Genomic DNA, 20110 nt, shown 5'->3' with positions numbered 1-20110 from the left:
AAGTATATTATTATCGAGCGTGTGAATCAAATGATATAAGATTATTTTAGCTTAATCAATGATATTGAGTTTGCGTTTTGGAGTAATATGCAGTTGCATGTTTAATATTGAGAGAGAAATTTGTTATCTATAATAATTTTATTCTGTAATTTATACCAAAATGACTTATACTTATTTGGCGTGTCCACTTTTTGTCACACCTAGCATATTTTACCACAGAGAGTGGTTGTACTTTGAGTATCATAGTTCCAAAACTGTAACTATTTATTTTTTCAAACTCAATTATTAGAGTCTATTCCCACAAACTGCATTGTTTTCACTTTGAATAACTTGACCATGGAAACAAGGATGGAATAATGTTTCAGAGACAGTATCTTTAAATGAGTATGTTTGCGCCATTAACATTGGAAAGATTTGAAATATCATTATTTAAAAAGAATAAAACAATACCAAAACAAAGAGAGTTACAAACGCAGACTATAACTTTGATACTTCAACAATTCTATATTTCTATCAACATTTTTTTTTCATGTTAGCGAATTTTACTATTTCAAAACCTTTCATTATGCATTAAATATGCACTTCTCCATGTATAGTCATGTGATTTAATTTGGAGCATTCTTAAACTGATGATTTAATATTATTTTATCCTTGGTAATTAATTAATTAATTTTCCTCTTCCTCTTGTGTTATAAGCTATTCTTCTTGCACATTTAGCTTTGATTGAATAGAAGAAAAATTCAAACAAACAAACTCAAGTCAAATCCATGTATATATAATATATCTAGCTATGAAAATGTTATTTCAACTACTTGGATCTCTAATATTTTGCCACGTAAACAATTTAATAATAATCCATATCCTGTGGTCAGTGACATTTTAGCTTGCTTGAACTTGATTTAACTATAATGACTATGAACTTTGTTTTGTTTTAATTGTTGAATATTGTTTGGTCTCTGTGATGACATTAATTAGTTACTCAAGCCCTCATTACTTAGTCAGAGCCTCAGAGGCATAAGTAATTACGTTTCAATCCTTATCCAACCATATTTATTTTATGGTTAACTATAAACTTGAATGCCATTATTATGTATGTTGCACTCATTGTTTTATTATTGATATTTTTACTCTTTAGCTCCGCACATTGCTCAATGCTCACAAAAAGTAATTTTGTTCTTGTTCATTGGACTTTTTTGCCATCTTTTCTCACATGTAGAAAAGACTTCAATGGCTATAAATGTACAAACAACAACCAATTGTGAAATTCAAAACAATAAAAAGTTGCCCTGTTTTAATTGTAATATAAGTTGTCTTCAGTGTTAACCAATTATATTATCACGTGTTTTATGGAAGATATAATTAAAGAGATACAGTATTTATTATATAAAAATATTAGAAAACGCTTCTTAATTAAATAAAAATTAATTTTATTTATTACCCAATGCATGCAATGTCTACGTTTACACTCAATCATTCTTCACTGCTTGTAATTTTAGTAAAAAACCAGAAGAATGTGATATGGAAGTAAAAATAGGAGAAGATGTCAAGCCGTACGTAGAAGCCTAAGTTTAAATATTCGTGTAATCAATACTCTAAAATAATGAAAAAAAATTATGTAAATGCATGTCACACATAAGTAGCATGACTAAAATGGAAAAAAACATCAAAGATTATTTGTGATCATAAAACATCTACTAAACTAAAAAATAAGTTTTATCCTATTGTTATACGTTTGATTATACTCTAGATAGTAAATGTTAGACTTTAGAGGAACAAATAAGAAAAAAAAGTCAAAGTCACAAATGAAAATATTAAATTAGATGTGGTCATACAAGTAAGATAGGATGTGAAATAATTGTATACAAGGAGAGATTAAAAAAGATAACAAAAATTCAATAAAGGTAATTTAGATAATTACAAAAAACATGCAAGTGAGACACTAATAAAAAGAGTAAATAATATAATTTTTAGTTTCATAAAAAGGAAGAGATGAAAGCCCAAAAGAACATAAAAAAAAGTGAAACATTATGGTGAAGTTTTGATCTTTAACCAAGTTAAATCATACTGTAATATGGTGTAATCTAAATATTTATTTTCACTTAATGGGACAAGACTTTATTATTATCATCTCTTATTTTAGTAAAAATAATAATAATTTATCTATAAAAACAAATTAAGTTGATTTTCAATATGAAAGAGAATGAGCTTCGAATTACATACTATTGTACCTTTTCAGGTTGGCCAAAATTGTAGGTTGTCCTTGATTAACCTATCTTGTCTAATTAAGGCACTACAAAGTGGAGCCAACCCATTACGCACAACTGAAATTCTGCTCACGAAATGCTTATCATCTCTTTTCCATTTCCAAGTACTTTTGCCTTTAATGAGTGGTAACAACCAGATATGACTATCTCATAGGGAATCAATCCACCATTAAATGAAGGAAAAAGAAAATGACGAAAAGCAGCAAAGCCAAAATATAAGCACTCCAGTCATAAAAACAACGTAGTACACGGTAACAAACAACATATGGCCCCATCTATGCAGGCTCTTGTATACATCTCGAATGATGAAGAATCACATCATAAATCAATTTTCGGAGAAAAAACCTTCCATCAATAACAGTACTCTCACTCTGCATCTGGATAATTACCTAATTGCTTCATCTGCCAGCTCTCATGAGGGGCAACATGTTCGTGCGAAGGAGTGTAGTGCTGCAAAAAGGAAAAGTCAGCTAGAATTCAAGTTCAACACAGTAACTTGTACACTTCTTTTATCCCTCAAAGGAAATAAGACAAAAGAGAGAGAGAAGAGAAAACACGGTCCCTTTGTGTATGATCATTTTGAGAGAGTTTTTTTTTTTTTAAAATCATATATGCTATATAAGCCTTCATGTTTACGATTGCCACGTAAGCAGAAAAGTCCTAAACGACAACAATTACTCAACTAAGTGCTTAATTAAGGCAGCAAAGTCTTACTTGACAACTGCCACACAACAAAGTGCCTAAGGGGGGAGAATTTAAGAAAAAATATGACCTCCAATCTATTCTCACTAGTCCAAGTAACAAGTCATGCAAAGAGTCTTATGTCTATGCATTACAATATTAGCATTTCATAATAATGATAGATGTTCAATTATTTTTTCCTCATGACCCTAGTAAACCAATTTACCATTAATTTGAACAAAAAATTATATGTACACATTTCTAATGTGTTTTCCTTTTAAAAGGGTAAGTGGAAAATGGCTAGTTGAAATTAGACCTCCATCTTCATCATAAGTTCTTTGGCTGACGTAGCAGAGACAACTATATCCCGTGCACAAGGCTTAATGAAGCCTTCTTTAACACCATTGTCAAATAATGCAAGCAAACAGTTATAGTAACCGTCAACATTCAGTAGACCAACCTGTGCAGTATGAATATTGAGTTAGCACTTGATTGTTATATTAAAGACTTTGTACTACACAGTAAAAATACTATGTTACCGGTTTTTTATGGATTCCAAGTTGGGCCCAAGTTATCATCTCCAACAGCTCCTCCATGGTTCCATATCCTCCTAATTATAAGGGGAGGCATAATAACGACAGTGAGAGTCCATATAGTACATAATCAATACAACAACAATCCAAAACACCATGAATCCAAACAAATTTCCGTACAATTAAGAACAATTTTAGTGGCATTCACATGTATAAACATGTAATCATCAATTATTTCTTAAAATTATTTGAGAGCTGTTGATGTAAAAGTACCAGGGAGAGCAACAAATGCATCAGCTTCTTGAGCCATGGCAGCTTTACGCTCGTGCATATCTGAAACAATTCTCACTTCACCTACTGTTTCACCTGATATCTGTCAAAATTGCAAGAATTCAGTGATCATATTTTCTCCATCAAAAGCATCTAGAAATTATTTCCATGGCAAAGGGGTCATTATCAAAAAGAACAACCATAAATTAGTCTTGCTTCCAAGTAACAAGTTACATGCCAATGCATTGGTGGTAATCATATCATATAATAATAACACAAAATCCTAGGAATAAATAAATCAATTGATTAAATTAACTGCATGTGGACAGAAAAATAAACAAAATGATTAAAGATTGTTAAAGAAGTTGCTAAGGTGGTGGTACAAATACCTCGAGAGGCATGAGAGCTTTTGGAATGATCCTGTACGTGGAATGAGGGTAAAATGTAAAGTAGAAACAAACAAACGATGAGACAATGTAATCAATTGTCAGTAACACTAAAAAGTTTTTTTTCTTTTTCTTTTTATGCACATACCCTAGGACATGGCAGCCTCCATCATACACTCTCTGAGATATTAAGCCCATTAGCCCAACACTGCCCCCACCATACACCAAGTCTATGTTCCTCTTAACCTGCAATTCACACCATATAATAATAGACATAAAAAACAAAATAATGATGATGAAGAATTCTTCACTCTGTGTATACAGGGCACAAAATGCATTCATACAAAATTGTTAAACCTATAAAAAAAAAAAAGACGCACCCCGAAAAAAAAAAGTGTTCTTTAACAAAGTAAACAAATTCATCATCATAGAAAACAAGTGTTCCTTTACGTTAAGCACCAGTTATGTAGAATAGAATACATCAAAAGTGAAGAAAGCAACACAGAGGATGTGCTCTGAGACCATATAAAAATCCATTTTATGGTGAGAAAGATTGAAGAACAGAATAATATAGTGATGCAACGAACCAGTTCATTGCCCAATTGAATCGCAGCGTCACTGAAGACTTGTCGGTTGCCACTGTTGCTGCCACAGAAGACACACACGGTCTTGAACTTGCTTCTGGGGTACCCTTCCTCCATTCAAAATCGATGCTTTCTTTGCGGGTTTTTCAATTCAAACGAAAACCATTCATTGAAAAAAAAAATTGCAAGGCTTAACCGCGTATGAAGATTATATATATATACAATATATATATATATAGTATTGTGCTTTTACTTTAATGGAGTAACTTTTAGAGCTACATATGAAGAAAAGCCAGAAACTTTCTTTGAAGGGATGATCCTAAATAGAGCATGTAAGAGAAATCATCGATGAGACGGGGACTCATTTTTTGTGAGCAAAGCACGCCCACCCCAGAACATGCTCTTATTTCTTTTCCAATCCTACGTCTTTTTGTCGGCTTTGTAAACTTTAATGTACACAGTAATATTAATTGACACTGCCAGAGAGAATAGTGTGAATTTTAGGGTTGTTTTTTATTCTTTTCTATGACCATTATCATCTATGTCATTCATTAACCGAGATAGTAATTAATTAATTTCAATCATACATGATACCAATTGACCATTAAATTTTAATTTTAATAGAATTTTGTGAAGACGTGTCTGGTGAGAGTATCTTCTCGTAAAAGGCGCTAAAATTGACTATTCTTAAGGATTTTTTTTAGTTAAGATTAATTAATGTCTCGTGCTCTCATCATATATACACGCAATAATATAATACTATATTATAATGAAATGTGATTATATTGCTAGTGATATTAAGAAAGTAGTCGAATTTTCTCTGAAATGATAGGGAAAAAAGCGTGAAATGATCATCGATGAGGTACAAACTCTTTCTATCATGGTCAACTAGTGTTGGTTCAAGAATTTTAGTAAGTTCAAAAGTTTAACAGCGACAACGTACTTGTCTTTAATTAATCAATAGTTATATTGAAATTATTCAGCCATGTTGATACGTTAATTTTTAGGGTTCTGCTTCCCCTCCAAAAACTATATATAATAATGATGTTTTCGTGGTTTTATGTAGAACTGTGAATTTTATTTGGATATGCTTTTTTTTAATCTTATTTATACCCGGACACTGTTGTAGTTTGTGATGGAGAATAAGGAAAGATATGAGACATTGGAAGTTTAGAACATCCAAGATAGATTTTCTCTAAAAAGATCAAATCAAATAAGGCTAGATAGAAATATAACCTGAAAAGGAAAAAAAAAAAAAAGGTGTAGGAACATTTATGATTTTTTTGTGTGTGTGATAAAACATTTATGATCGCACTAGTTGCTGTGAGGTATCGAATAAATTTCATCCTCTGGTTTGTTAGCTATTCCAAAATCCAAAGAGATGGCTCCTTTCAGTTATCGGAAAAAAAAATCCAAAGAAATGCCTTCATATTTTCTTTTTTGCTTTTTTTGCTTATCTGTGGACCACATATAAGTCTGCAGATTTTATTTTGTTATCAACGAAATATATGCGCTTTAAACTGACATGAGCTGCTGGATTTGAACTGCTTCTCTTAGGAACAACATGTAAGTTCAATTTTTGAGTCAATTCTCTGAGAGAACAACTCACCCATGACATAATTTACAATTATGACATTTAATTGAATTGATTTGAGTAATGAAGTGTATGTGACCCTACCATTCAAAGTATTAGCTTTATTAATTGAATTATTATAGTTTAGGAAACTAAAAATACCAAGTGTAGGAAATAGAGGTATATCCACGTCATGAGACTGATGAGAGTGCACGAGTGTAGCACGGCACTACAAAAAGGGTGAATAAAAAGGAAACATCCAAAATTGAACATGATGTGCCACAGTCTGCCAAATGGACGACGGTTGCTGCCGGGCTGATATAATTTAGGCTAAACTATTTAATTAGTCCTCTTATTTTTGCAAAATCGTGATTAGGGTCCTTATTTCTAATTCAGACATTTGGTTCCCATGCCATGATTTTGAAAAATGAGGATTTTGGTTATTCTATTAAATTGGATGTATTGCTTGTCAACATTAACATTGACTCGTGCTGATGTGTAAGACGTTTGTGTTGGTTGATGATCAGTGTCTCATTAATGAGTAATTAACATTAATAACTCAAAAATTGAACAATGAAAAATTAACGAAGCTTTCAGATACTTCCATGTTCATAAGAGGAGTTAGGGTTAGGGAAGGAATCGACACCACCGCAAGCTACTCAAAGCAAATCAATCCCAATCTATCTGTATATCTAATTACAAACGCACTCCAAATTAAGTTTGTTTGAGTCTTGTGTGAGAGGGGTGGAGATGTGGTTGTTTTGGAGGCATTGGGTGATGTTGTTCAGCATTGCAGCGATGATTGAGGAGAAGGAGCGACTATTGACAATGGCTTCCAACAAAGTGAAGTGAGGTGGACTTTACCAACAGGCAACAACACGGGAAGCCAAGAACATCGATCTATATGATTTCGGTGAAAGGGATAAATGGTCATTTGATTTTGAGCATACCCTCTTGCTTCAAACCAAATTACTTTTCTGCTTCTTGGAGCAACATCTCAAATGCTGGGAATAATGAATCTTTTGAGTATTTGTTGCCGCCTAACTCCTTCTTTGATCTTGTTGCATTTCCTTGAATCAAGGTGTAGAAGGGGAAGGATATGAGAAAGGTGTTTCCAGGTGTAATAATTTAAAAAAAAAACTGATTTTAATTAATTTAATAATTTTACTAATCATAATTATTAGTTAATTAGAAGAATAATATCAATTAAATGAAAATCAATCATACCTTAAACATGTCAAATCATCTCAAACAACACATCCTAACAGTTAACATATCTTAGTTATCGGTCACGCTAAAATCTTGAATTTTTCAAAAAAGAAAGATCAAATGTCTACATTAGAAATCAGGGCATCAAAATTGTGATTTTGTAAAAATAGAGGAATCAAATATGTATAATTTAGCCTATAATTTATAGTCATTTTATTTTTGTTTTATTGTAAAAAAAAGTTGTGGAGAGGAAATTTTACGTTCAAGAGTTACAATGATATAGATAAATTCCTTATTTAAGAGGATGTTTTTTTTTCATGAATCGAGTCAGAAACTTTCTGATGTTATATTCTTAATTGTATACACTTTTAAACCTTGTTGACTTACAACATTTCCACTAGCACAAACCCCTTTGGGTATAACCATTCTAGCATAGTGAACAACAACTACCACTTTTCTAGCATTATAATTTCTAGCCTACTGTTGACCAAGAAAAAAAAAATCTAGCCTACTATTTTGCAACTATACTTTTGCTCTTGCCACATCTTTGTGGCTTCCTGAAAATGTGAAGTCATTTGGAAAACATAAGAATTATATATGCTATCAAATAAGATTGATTTTGAACCATTGCCAATATTAAATAAATGGTAATGATTTCTTTTTTTTTTGAAAATAAAAGAATGAAAAAGTTAAATTTAATATTTAAGTCGTGAATTTCTTTTTTGTCGAATAAATGTTAATTTCTCTTACTTAACCAGTATTTTAGGATTAATTATGATATTGATATAAAGTTATTCTTTGAATCCACGCAAAATAGATATTCTTCTTTAACATGATATGTTTTATATTTGAGTTGTGAATTTTTTTTTTTGAATAAATTATATTTTTATTTTCTTCTGTATTTTTTATTATGATATTAATATAAAATTATTTTCATAAGTCCACACAAAATAAATATTCTTTCTCAACATGATATGTTTGATACTTTTATATCTCTCAATGTTTAATATAATTACATGTGACATTTTTTTCTTTTTTTAGTTTGATTCATCAATCTCCAGAGAGATTAATCTATTATTATGTACTATTTTCATTAATACATATCTCTTTTTTTTAATTGCTATTATAAATTGAGGAGAAGATGGAAAATTAGGAAAGAAGAATTTGAAAATTAGTGATTTTTTTTATTATTTGTAATGGTTTCTAACTCCTACAAATTGTAAGAAGAAAAATAGTCAAATGATGTGACCAATGGAATATATAAGTAGGAGAGTTACAATAAGAATGAATCAAATTTAATTCGAGATAAAAAAAAAAAAATAACATACTATTATAATATCATGAGAACTAAAAAATTCGAAAAAAAATTACGAAAACTAATTCCGAAGTTTGTTAATTTTAAAGTATGGAAAACATATTTTTGAAAGAAAAAATGTATTATGACCGTGGACAAACCCACCTTAAGTAATTTTGGGGCATCTACCGCACTATCTTTTTGTTTTAAAAAGTGTTTAGTTTCATTTTTTTTAACTTTGTCCCATCATCGCATTAAAAAAAATTACACTATTATAATTATAATATTAGGCTATTATTTAAGTCTCATTATTTTTTTTTGGCCTCCATCTTATTATTTTTTATGAAGTAAAAAATATAATATTGTTCCAATTACTTAGGGCATGCTTATCTATTTTTTTTGTTTGTCTACAGTATTCTTGTGCTACAAATTTCATTTTGTTATCATTACAAATATATAATTACTAGATTTTATATCAAATACAACTTTTTTAGAACATAAATTATATTAGTAATTTTCATAAACAAGTAATTATACAATTATTTCATTTTAAAAAAAATTATATATTATATAAAAAATCTTAAATAATTTTCATCACAATAATGTCCCTTGTTTAATGTAGAGGAGAGGATCCCCTGCAGCATAGCGATATTTTTTAGGTTTTCCAAAGGCAAACAAATAACAATATTGTTGGCACACACATTTGCCAAATTTTGGAAGAGTAGAGAACAAACATCTACGTCTCGACCTTGTTAATTCTTATCTCTATGTTTCTCTTTCTCCCATCAAGCAATCAGTTTCACACACCCATGAAACCCAAAACTTTGTATTTGACATCCCAAATTTCAATTATTTATTTTCTCAGGACTTTGAAGGCATCCTCTCTTAGTCCTCATAAAAGTTAATATTGTTCTGTAAACACAGGAGGTGGTGGGAGGGATACACAACACGCAATAACCACCATTTCATTGAAAATCTCTCATTGACACCCCCCCCATTGTATATCTGTCATTCCACGTAGTTAGTTCGCATCAATGCATACGAACAAATTCTCTGCTCGTGTAACAAGTACACGTCTTGTGCTTTTGGTTAATCGAATTCTCTGCTCTCTTGTATATGAACAAGTCGCGTATAGAACGACATCATTCATTTTGTATGGATCATAAAAAATTAAACAAATGATGCATAAAAAATAACATGAGAATAATGACCATAAGACAGACTTCAAAGTTATTGACCTTGAGAGAAAGAGTTACTCGGCCATAACTTTCAGAATGGTGCTAACTTTGATGGAAAAAGAGTCATCCATACTTGGATTTAGAATTTTAGATCCTCTGCAATTATTTTTGAAACTGCATGGATTTTTTAATACATATAGAAAAACTTCATGAATCTTTGACCCTTAAATAGTTGTGGGTTATTAATACAAACCATTGAATCCCAACTGCATCAGTTGCAATTTATATTTGAAGTCTAGAGGATCTATATCCACCATACTTATTTCATGAAGAATTTAAATAGAGGAAAAACTGAGAGTAAGAGAGAGAAACTTAAAAGCAGCATTATTTGTGTACATCACTATTTGATACTGTACATTTGCAAAAAATAGATAATTCTAATAATCATTTATATGTATAATTAATTATTGTTAATAATTGATTATATTAAGAATAAGTTTTTATTTGAGTAAGTTGGCTGAAAAGTAATTTTAAGATAATTAATTTGATTTGTATAGAAAAAAAACCTGTACATAGAAAATAAAATAACACAAATGGGAAAATGTGAAGTTGAAAGAAAAAAAATTTATTAGGAAATTTGAGGATAATTTAGGAAAATATATATGTTTAACGGAAAATAAATTGTTGGAAAAAAAATCCTAAGTTACTACACTATAGAATATTGAAAAAGGACATTTAAAAAAAATTGTTTACAAGTTTCTACTAATGTCTCAAACACGATATATATCATTTTTCAAGCAGTTTTTTTCCTCTCAAAATAGTTGAAAGGGACACAAATAATCTGTCCCAACACTCTTCAAAGAGAACAAAATAGAAGAGAGAAAAAGTATAAGTGAAATAAATAATGTAACGAGATAGGAAAATAGATGAAAAAAAAAGAATATTATGAATAGAATAATTTGTGATGTTGAGATGTGTGTAGTTAATTACCCAATAATTAATCAGACGTTGATAGTGAGACACGGGACATTTTAAAAAAACGAAGGTTGTTTGACTCAGGTTACCTTTAATAAGGATATAAAAAATAAAAAACTTGCCTTGGGGTTAAGATTTTCTATTTTTAGAGACTTGAAACAAAGCAATACTAGACCTAAACGAAGAAAAAAATAAATAGAATAGAAGAATACGTGAAAAAAAGGGCGGTGGCTACAGTGAAGATTTCGAATTGGGCACCAGCTGTGGTAATTGACTATAAAGCGTTAGATATATTAATAAAAAATAATAGACGGATGAGATCCTTTACCTATTACCGTTTGTTACCGATTTGTGTAATTTTACATTTTAGTCCCCATATAAATTCATTTAGAGTTTTGCACTGATGGTTCCTCACTTTCCCCTTTTCTCCCCTTTTCCTACTCTCTTCTCAATTAAATCTTCGTTTCGTTTCGTCGATCTGGGTTTTCCACCAAAGACGCTGAGGCAAAGAGGTTGTGACCTCAGAGGTTTCCGCCGTCGCCATATGAAACAGCGCCACCGTCGTCGCCCCGTTAAATGGATGCAAACACCAACAAAGCATGTAAAAAATTGTGTGCTCACGGGTATTGATTGATCGAGTTGTTCACAAATGAAAATTGGAGCCAAATTTTGCCTCCTTTACTTCCCCGTATATAGGCTTAATTTCTCCAAGGCATTGAACCATTTGAGAAGATGGAACCGTTCATAAGCCCGGACCCAAACATCAAATCCCAATTGTCTTTTTAAAATTTGTATATTTATAAAACATAATTGTTTATATAAAATGGAGCACTATCAGAATAAGATAATGGAGCCTTCTTCTGCATTGGTATGCTTCTACTGTTCTGTTCTTTTGCTATTCTTTGCATTCAAGACTGTCCAGATCCAAACAAAAAATTTTGTAAACTTATTTTAGTGCGGTACCTATTGACAATAAGTAAGGTTTTCTGCCTTTATAATAAAATAAATTTAAGACTGATTTGCAAATTAAAAAAACAAATTTTTATGAAGTAATTCATCCGGTTCCCCACCTTCTATTGCAGGTCATTTTACTACCGGACCCATCAAGCACCAGGTTAACGAACTTCGCGTTAGCCATCGCCGAAAAAAAGAAACAAGAAAAAGCAGAGCAAGTATAGGTAAAAGGAAAGTATTTATCTTATTTTACCTCTTTTGAACGGGGTAAAATATATTTTTCTTCCTCTATTTTTTTAAAAAAATTATTTTGATTTTTTTGTGTCTATTTTTAGTTATCTAGTTTTGAAACGTTCATTTTTTTGTTAAATTATGTTTCATCCCTCTAAAAAACATCATTTAAAGCATTTTTTATTTCAAAAATAAGAAGTGATGCATTTTAAATTAGATAAATGAAAAAAAAAGCATTTGAAAATTAGGGAGACGAAAAATAGACAATTTTTTTCAAAGGACTAAAATTGAATTTCAAAAATTATAGAAGCATCAAAAATATTTTTTACATTTCTAATAATTTTGAATGTTTGCAAAAATTTATTAAATGTAAAATTAATACGTAGGTTCCTAAATTATTTGATAATTATGGACAACCCTTTTTAAATTGGGCTTCTAAACTTATATTTTTTTAAGGTATGTCACATGACAACGTCTTAGAATTATTTTAGCCTTGCATTGCACAATGTATTTTTTTATATAACTAAATTTTTTAATAAATAAATACCTTAAATATATAGATTATATTTTAATTATAATTTTTAATAAATAATATTTATATACTATTATATTTTTATAGGAATATAATATTATATATTTATATTTAGATTTATAATAAATAATTATAATGTAAATAGTATTTTAGTTTGTACATTATACGATTAATTTTAATATCTTAATTTAATGATTATAACTAATTATTATAGAAAATGGAAAAAATATTCTTATCAAATAATTAAATGCAGAACAATCATATAAACTATAAAAACAAATATTTATATCATAAAGAAACACAAATTATAATTTAGCCTCTATATACATGAATATTGATGCATGAATATATACATAAAGTTATATCACCTATATATTTAAATCGCATAATAAATATTTATGTCCAAAGATAAAAACTTGCATAAGAACATCAATAATAGATATTTATAATGTTATGGAATATGTATATATATAATATAAAAGTAAAATCTTAATTTAGTCTCTAAAATTAACTTTATCAATTAATTTAATTTTTTAAATTTAAGTAAAAATAAAAGTAATATAGAAAATAATTTTAGCCTATTAACATTAAATTGATTTTCAATATTAAAATAGAATTTAATTATAATATCCAAATTTAAAAATTAAAATTACTATCCACCATTTGAAAATATATCAAGAGATAAAGAGAATCAAAGAAGATCAACGAATAAAATATTAATAATTTGAAAGTCATTACAAGTACACTCTTACATATATATATTTTTTAAGATAAATATTCTAATTTATATTTAGAGAGATAATACAATTGATACTTTATTTGTAGATAATTTTGAGAGATAATTGATTGATTGTTGACGATTGATTAAACTAAAAAAACATATAATTTTATCGATTTTTTTTTCAAAAATAAAAAATAAAAGAAAGACATGTAACACTAGAGATATTTTCCTTTTTAAAATTCACGTGGACAAATGATAAATGACGTGAGGTACTACGTTGAAAGCGAACATGATAAATGGTTGACGGGGGCATACCACGTGAGACATTCACGAAAGATACGATGTAATTGCAAACTGGCAATTGGCAATTGCAAGGAAGAGAGAATACCGACGTTGAAAAAGGAGGCGCATTTAATCAAATCAAAACAAACAAACCCAAAAAAATTCAATTCCAATTCAAAGGAGAACAGGTATCTGTTCCTTCATCTTCCCCAACTCTCCATCACATACCTGATACCTGTTCTCCTTCTTTTCCCCTTTATCCACCAAAGCCAGGGTTTTCTCTTTCAATTTTCATTTTCATGCCTCTCAGATTCACGGGATTATGTTTTTTCTGTCGCACAAACCCTTTTTCTTCTTCGGTGTAAACTCCTATTCCTTGTTGCAATCGAAAAGGGTCCCTTTGTCTGTTCTTGTCTACTGTTGTTGATGTCTATTACTGTTGCTGATGGGAATTGGCTTGTGATTGTGAACACACCCAATTCCTCGCCATTGCAACACACCCACTCGTCTTTCTCTAAACGCAGATGGGATAAGGAGTTTTCTGAGCTCCAGAGTGGATAGTATCTGAATCAGATTCATAACATAACAATTCAATTGTGGTTTTTTGATATTTTGGAATCAATGGATTCTTCACAAGGGTCTACCATTGCTGGTTTCGTGGACAATGCATCCATTAAGAGAAATGAGTCTAGTTTTGATGGCGTTCCCGTGTATGTTAAGGAACTAATTGCCGGAGGCTTTGCTGGTGCGCTTTCTAAGACCTCTGTTGCACCCCTCGAACGGGTTAAGATACTTTGGCAGGTTCACCACCCTTTCTCCCTTTTTCTTTTGATTCACTTATTTTAGTGGAGCATGGTTCAAGGCTTATTTGATCAGATCACGTTATAAGTTTGATGTAAATTGATTTAAATATTTTTATCCTGTGATTTATTGGAGGGAAATATCTGATATAATGATATACTTGACAAATGTGACATGTGATGTAAGTTTAAGGTATGTACTATGTAGGTATCTTGGATCTAGAATCTTCTAGGAACACAAGGGAAGGGGGAGAGAATTTTAAGTGTGTAAGCAGAGGATTCTGTTATGCTTGGGCTTGCCTGGGGTGTCAATTAAATTCTTATCTTTGATTTGTGCCTCTTGCCGGGATCTTCGAGTTATTGATTTATACTTCCATGAAGTAACTTTCAGAGGTTTTTGCTTCTTTTTTCAAGGAGATTTTTTTAACTCTGGTTTCATGGTATATTTGTTGTCACTTGCTAGGTATAATACTTCATTTATGATGTCGTTGCTTTCGTTGCAACTTCAGAATGCTCTTGAGTGGGTGTATCTTGTATGTTCCTCTTTAAACTTAATTTATTTTATCTACAGACAAGGACACCAGGATTTCATTCTCTTGGGGTGTATCAATCTATGAATAAGTTACTAAAGCATGAAGGTTTTCTAGGATTATATAAGTAAGACTCAAATTTCTAGGATTTTTATCCTGTAAATTTAATATTATTTATTCTTCATATCTCTTTTGTTAACCTGTGTTTATGTGGTGGTGGTTTCAGGGGAAATGGAGCTAGTGTTATCCGCATTGTTCCGTATGCAGCCTTGCATTTTATGACATATGAGCGCTACAAAAGTTGGATCTTGAATAATTATCCTGTGTTAGGTACAGGTCCTTTTATTGATCTTTTAGCAGGCTCTGCTGCAGGAGGAACTTCAGTTTTATGTACCTACCCCTTGGATCTTGCTCGTACCAAACTTGCTTACCAGGTAGGCATCTGATTTGAACATATTTGGAGCTTTGAAATAGACTTGATGGTACCTCAAACACATGCGCATATGCTATAAGTATTGAGAATCCCTTACTTTCCATTTCATTATTTCTCTTTTTTTCATTTAATCAAAGTTGAATTAAAGTTTAAGGAAGGTTGTACAACCAGGAAAAAGCAATAGAGAAAGAGAGATGAAGAATAAATAATACTATTAAATTTACATCTTCCAATTTCAAAAGAGAGACTAAGAAAACTTTTCTGGCATTCACAGAATGCTTCAGCATGGCTTAGTAAGAGACACTATGAAACATGGTATCTTGATTCCAATACTCGTGGTCCATTGGGGTTACAATTTTTCTGATCACTTGGGATAGCTTTGGTAGAGTGGAATGGAATTGAATGAAACGGAGAAGGAATATTTGAATTAAAGTAGTGTGGTGGAGGTGTGGAACCCACACAAATTTTTGAAAATTTCTTCTCAAATCCATGCTACAGTATTTTTACCAAACAAGGGGTTCGGGATTTTTGTGGGGATTGCTTCATTTGGGGCCCCAAGTTTGGAGATTTCCCCCAACAAGATGGGGACAAAAATTCCCCCAAAGCATATTTGAGAACAGGGACTAGGGTCATACTCCCCTGATTGCAAAGTCCTTGTATATTAAAAATGACAAATTGTCCTTTATTTTATATACTCGTATGGACATATAAAAATGACTTTGTAGTCATTCACTTAATATAATTAATATACTATTCTTTTTAAATTTATAATTTGTTAAAAGAGATTTAACAGATGTAATCCCTAATGGTTTATCATAATTCCTAGGTAATATAGGAAAGTATGAATTCCAATGCTTTTTTGTTGAAATCAAATCTGGATGGAATAAACACAATGACCCAAGTTAATTAAAATTGATAAGATTAGCTTTAAAAAATTAATCCATGCACATATATATTCTTAGAATTTGCTTTAGATAGGAAAGTATGAACTTCTTTTCCTTACAATGTTCTATTTGTCAATCCATTTGCTTTAGATATCCGCTGTAAATTTGGAACAATCATGGAATTAAGAACCTAGCTTTATTAGTTGTGTGTCAGTAATAGATCATTTTTCATTTAGCTGTTAAGTGAGCCTCTATGATTGATTGCTCTTCTTGGACTTATTATCCTTGCAAGTAATAATCTTTGTTTGTTATGGTTTAGTTATAGGGGGGATAACTTCTGTGGGAAGAATTGCTTGTAGTATAAAATCTTATCATATTTTTTTTTTCTGTTTAAATTTTTATAGGTGGCTGACACAAGAGGACTTATCAAAGATGGTATGAAAGGAGTTCAACCTGCACATAATGGCATTAAAGGCGTGCTTACAAGTGTCTATAAGGAAGGGGGAGTTCGTGGACTTTATAGGGGTGCAGGTATGTCTGTCACAGGATCCACCTAGACAACCTTTATGCATGACAATCATAATTGGCTACTGGTGGAGAATTCTGTTGGAATACATGTTTGTGGAATAATGTTTTCTTGTAACATATCTCAGTTATCATCTGTTGTATTTTACTGCCTTAGTGCCTTGTCCATATTTTTGAGTAAATTGATTGAAAACCTCGCCTTTTTGTTTTCCTTAGGACCAACCCTTACTGGAATTCTTCCATATGCTGGTTTAAAGTTCTACATGTATGAGAAATTGAAGACTCATGTTCCTGAAGAACATCAAAAGTCCATTATGATGCGTCTTTCTTGTGGAGCTCTAGCTGGATTGTTTGGGCAGACTTTAACATACCCTTTAGATGTTGTCAAGAGACAGATGCAGGTACTATTCTTCTTTCTAGGTCTTCCTGAGTTGGATAACTTTTTTCCATTTTAGGTGGTGACGGACTGAGGGTAGAGGTGTCTATCCAAATTAGCTTTGCAATCTTTTGCTGGTTATAAAATTTGATGTTAGAGCCCTTTTAGGTCGTATTCAAGTTTTACAACTATGTAACATTAGCAAATGTCCCCTTGTTGAAGTTTTTACACATCTTCCCTTTGTGCAGGTTGGCAGCCTGCAAAATGCTGCCCATGAGGATGTCAGATACAAAAATACAATTGATGGACTTAGGACTATTGTTTGTAATCAAGGATGGAAGCAGCTGTTTCATGGCGTAAGCATTAACTATATAAGGGTAATGCTGACCTTACCATAGCCAACTTTATGTGAGCTGAGTTTTAGATTACTATTTCACATGTTTTAACTGCTGTTATTTGCTTTGCCTATCACAAGCAGATCAACTTGCGGCTAAAAGCTTCTTTCAATGTTGTGTTACAAAAATGCTTTTTTTTCTTCTTCTCTTGTCTCTTGTTTACTAAATTTTAGGATATTTCAATAGCCAAATTCTATATCACTGATCTGTAACTCTGTTATCTGGGAGTGTGCAGAACTCTCTCTCTTTCTTAGCATTGAGTTGAATAAATTGTATGCCATTGTATTTGGAGTTTGGACAGTAAACCATATGACTAATCCTCTTGGACACCAATTTTTCTGTTTGCCAACAACCTAGGACTGAAAATAATGGTTTGGTGAATAATGATAGTGACTAAGGTTCTTTATCCAAGTTCAGAAACTACACAAATAATGCATTGATTTTAAAACCTTGTGCGACTGGTACTCACGTAAATTGTGAAAAGCATGTTCATATTAAGAAACCCTTAAAAATAGTCACGAGTAATCTGTGGCTGATTCCTGAAAATATTCATGGTCAACTTGAGCAGTCCTATCCATTTTGTTGGTGGCATCTATGCTTTCTTTTTGGTTCCATAAAGGTTCTATTTTAAACATTACCTGGTATGTTCACAGATTGTTCCTTCAGCTGCAATTAGTTTCACCACATACGACATGGTGAAGTCTTGGCTTGGCATACCACCTCAACAAAAGTCTCAATCAGTTTCGGCAGCATGATTGCTCAGTGCTCACCCGTGATGGCAATAAGTTACAATGTCACCTTCTAATTGGCTCTAATTTTTACAGGAATGTCTCTTACTGAGTATTACTGCATATGATTTCCACAGGCTACTATTAGAGGAAACCCTTTTTGGTTAAATTAACTAATGCTAGAAGTTTGTTTGTTATTATATCTGGAAAGTTCCTTCACAGTGCTTCTTTAAACTTAAAACGTAACCTGTATAGATTTAACACTAAATAGTGGATGCAATACAAAGGTAACTTTCTTACTATTTCCCCTTGAAATTTCTATTCCTGATTATTTATTTATCTTCATGAATAAGCTAGGAGATGTTCTGTTGAGGCTGAGCATAAATTCTAGTTGTCAAAGCCTAGGGATGGCTAATGTTTTATTTGAACATTATAGTTAATCACATGAATCATCATCATCATTGTTTGAAGGATTTTCACTGGGTAAGATTTTAGATGACTGCAATGCTAGGAATATGTATATGTACACATGGTACAACATGCTAATGGCTTGCTTTAACAAAGCACGAGGTAGCGCTTATTTATTTATTTTTATTGTGAATATTTATGATCATGCTCATGCCTCAATTAAGTCTATAACTACTACAGTATTATTTATCATTTATAATAGGAAAAAAGAAAGTCTACTACTATCTGTGCCAATTTTTTATTTTTTTTGCATGTCATGGGGTTTTGAGGATTGAAATTTAAGATCTGGCTTCCCAACTGTCATTTTTTCAACTGTCTCTCTGATGTTCATTCAAAACAACATTACATAACAGTTGTGTTAATATTTAATTGTGGATCCACTCTATGAAAATCATAAAAACTATGTAGTTTAGAAGGGACAGAAAAGTCAGATTTTCTTTTATGAGTACATTATTGTGGAGCCCGTCCGACAATGTGCTAGTATATTATTTATGAGTACAAACAATTTGAAGCACTTGGGTAGGAGAGGAAAATGATAGAGAAATGAAAATTTTTTATTTTAAAAATTTAAATAAAATTAAGAAAAACATGGGTGGGAAATTTTTTTTTAAAAAAATTCTATTATAAATTTAAACTTTTCTTTCCTTATCAATGTATATACATTTGTGTATATACTTTTTATTGTGTTTAACTTCAATTTTGATATACGGTCCATTTGTTTTGAAGTTTGGTAAAATTAATTTTAACTCATTGAATAATTGAATATGTATTTACATTGTGCATAAGTGAGAAAACTGTGATATACGGTTCTTTTTTTTTTTTTTGCTGAATTACAATGCCCACAAGGTTTTATGTCGTAGATTAATATTTGCCATTAAGCTTGATAATAAGTGTTTCAAGAATAAGAGTTAAAAAGATTATTTTATTGAGTTAGACAGTGGAGGAAGTCGGCAAGACAGGTTGGGTGCGTAGTTGGTGTGTGGAATATTCAAAGAATAATAGAAAATGGAAAAAACAAGAAATGAGTCACCTCGTCCGTTGACTATCTGCGTATAATAATTTTTCGTTTTTTATTTCTGTCGATGCTCTGTCTTTTATAACCCATAAATTGTGGGCTTTTGCCAGCTGCCGTGAGGTTTTACCTTCTAATGAGTCATGACAGTAATGAAAAAAAAAATCTTTTACTTTAACATATTTACAGAATAGTAAGTTTTTCTATATATTAAACCAAATAGCTGTGTAAGTTATTACCTCTATCTTTTTTCTTCTGTAAGAAATGAATTATGCCAAATATCAGTAGTCAG

General features: G+C 31.1%; 2 protein-coding genes across 3 annotated transcripts; one reads left to right on the top strand and one right to left on the bottom strand.

The window, feature by feature from the left end:
* Nucleotides 1–2201: 2201 nt before the first annotated feature.
* On the bottom strand, nucleotides 2202–5131 carry LOC114414827 (cytokinin riboside 5'-monophosphate phosphoribohydrolase LOG8-like). Its single transcript, XM_028379262.1, has 7 exons — nucleotides 4722–5131; nucleotides 4283–4380; nucleotides 4138–4168; nucleotides 3752–3851; nucleotides 3485–3555; nucleotides 3262–3405; nucleotides 2202–2714 (listed from the first exon to the last, which is right to left on the bottom strand). The coding sequence occupies exons 1-7, from the start codon at nucleotides 4833–4835 to the stop codon at nucleotides 2631–2633; spliced, it is 642 nt and encodes a 213-aa protein (XP_028235063.1). The 5' UTR covers nucleotides 4836–5131; the 3' UTR covers nucleotides 2202–2630.
* An 8573-nt stretch (nucleotides 5132–13704) lies between these two features.
* LOC114414826 (mitochondrial carrier protein CoAc1-like) lies at nucleotides 13705–18653 on the top strand. Of its 2 annotated transcripts, XM_028379260.1 has the most exons (7): nucleotides 13705–14468; nucleotides 15039–15124; nucleotides 15224–15431; nucleotides 16719–16845; nucleotides 17056–17240; nucleotides 17464–17592; nucleotides 18264–18653. In XM_028379260.1, exons 1-7 carry the CDS (start codon nucleotides 14289–14291, stop codon nucleotides 18363–18365), a joined length of 1017 nt encoding a protein of 338 aa, XP_028235061.1. In that variant the 5' UTR covers nucleotides 13705–14288; the 3' UTR covers nucleotides 18366–18653. The 2 variants fall into 2 exon arrangements, with proteins under 2 accessions (XP_028235061.1, XP_028235062.1); XM_028379261.1 differs by lacking the exon at nucleotides 15039–15124 and having other exon boundaries at nucleotides 14356–14468.
* The last annotated feature ends 1457 nt before the right edge of the window (nucleotides 18654–20110 follow it).

The sequence above is a fragment of the Glycine soja genome, chromosome 6 (assembly GCF_004193775.1).
Source record: "Glycine soja cultivar W05 chromosome 6, ASM419377v2, whole genome shotgun sequence".
In the NCBI taxonomy this organism is placed as follows: domain Eukaryota; kingdom Viridiplantae; phylum Streptophyta; class Magnoliopsida; order Fabales; family Fabaceae; genus Glycine; species Glycine soja.
Note: the sequence above shows the minus strand (reverse complement) of the source record. Positions and strands in the feature narration are given on the sequence as shown.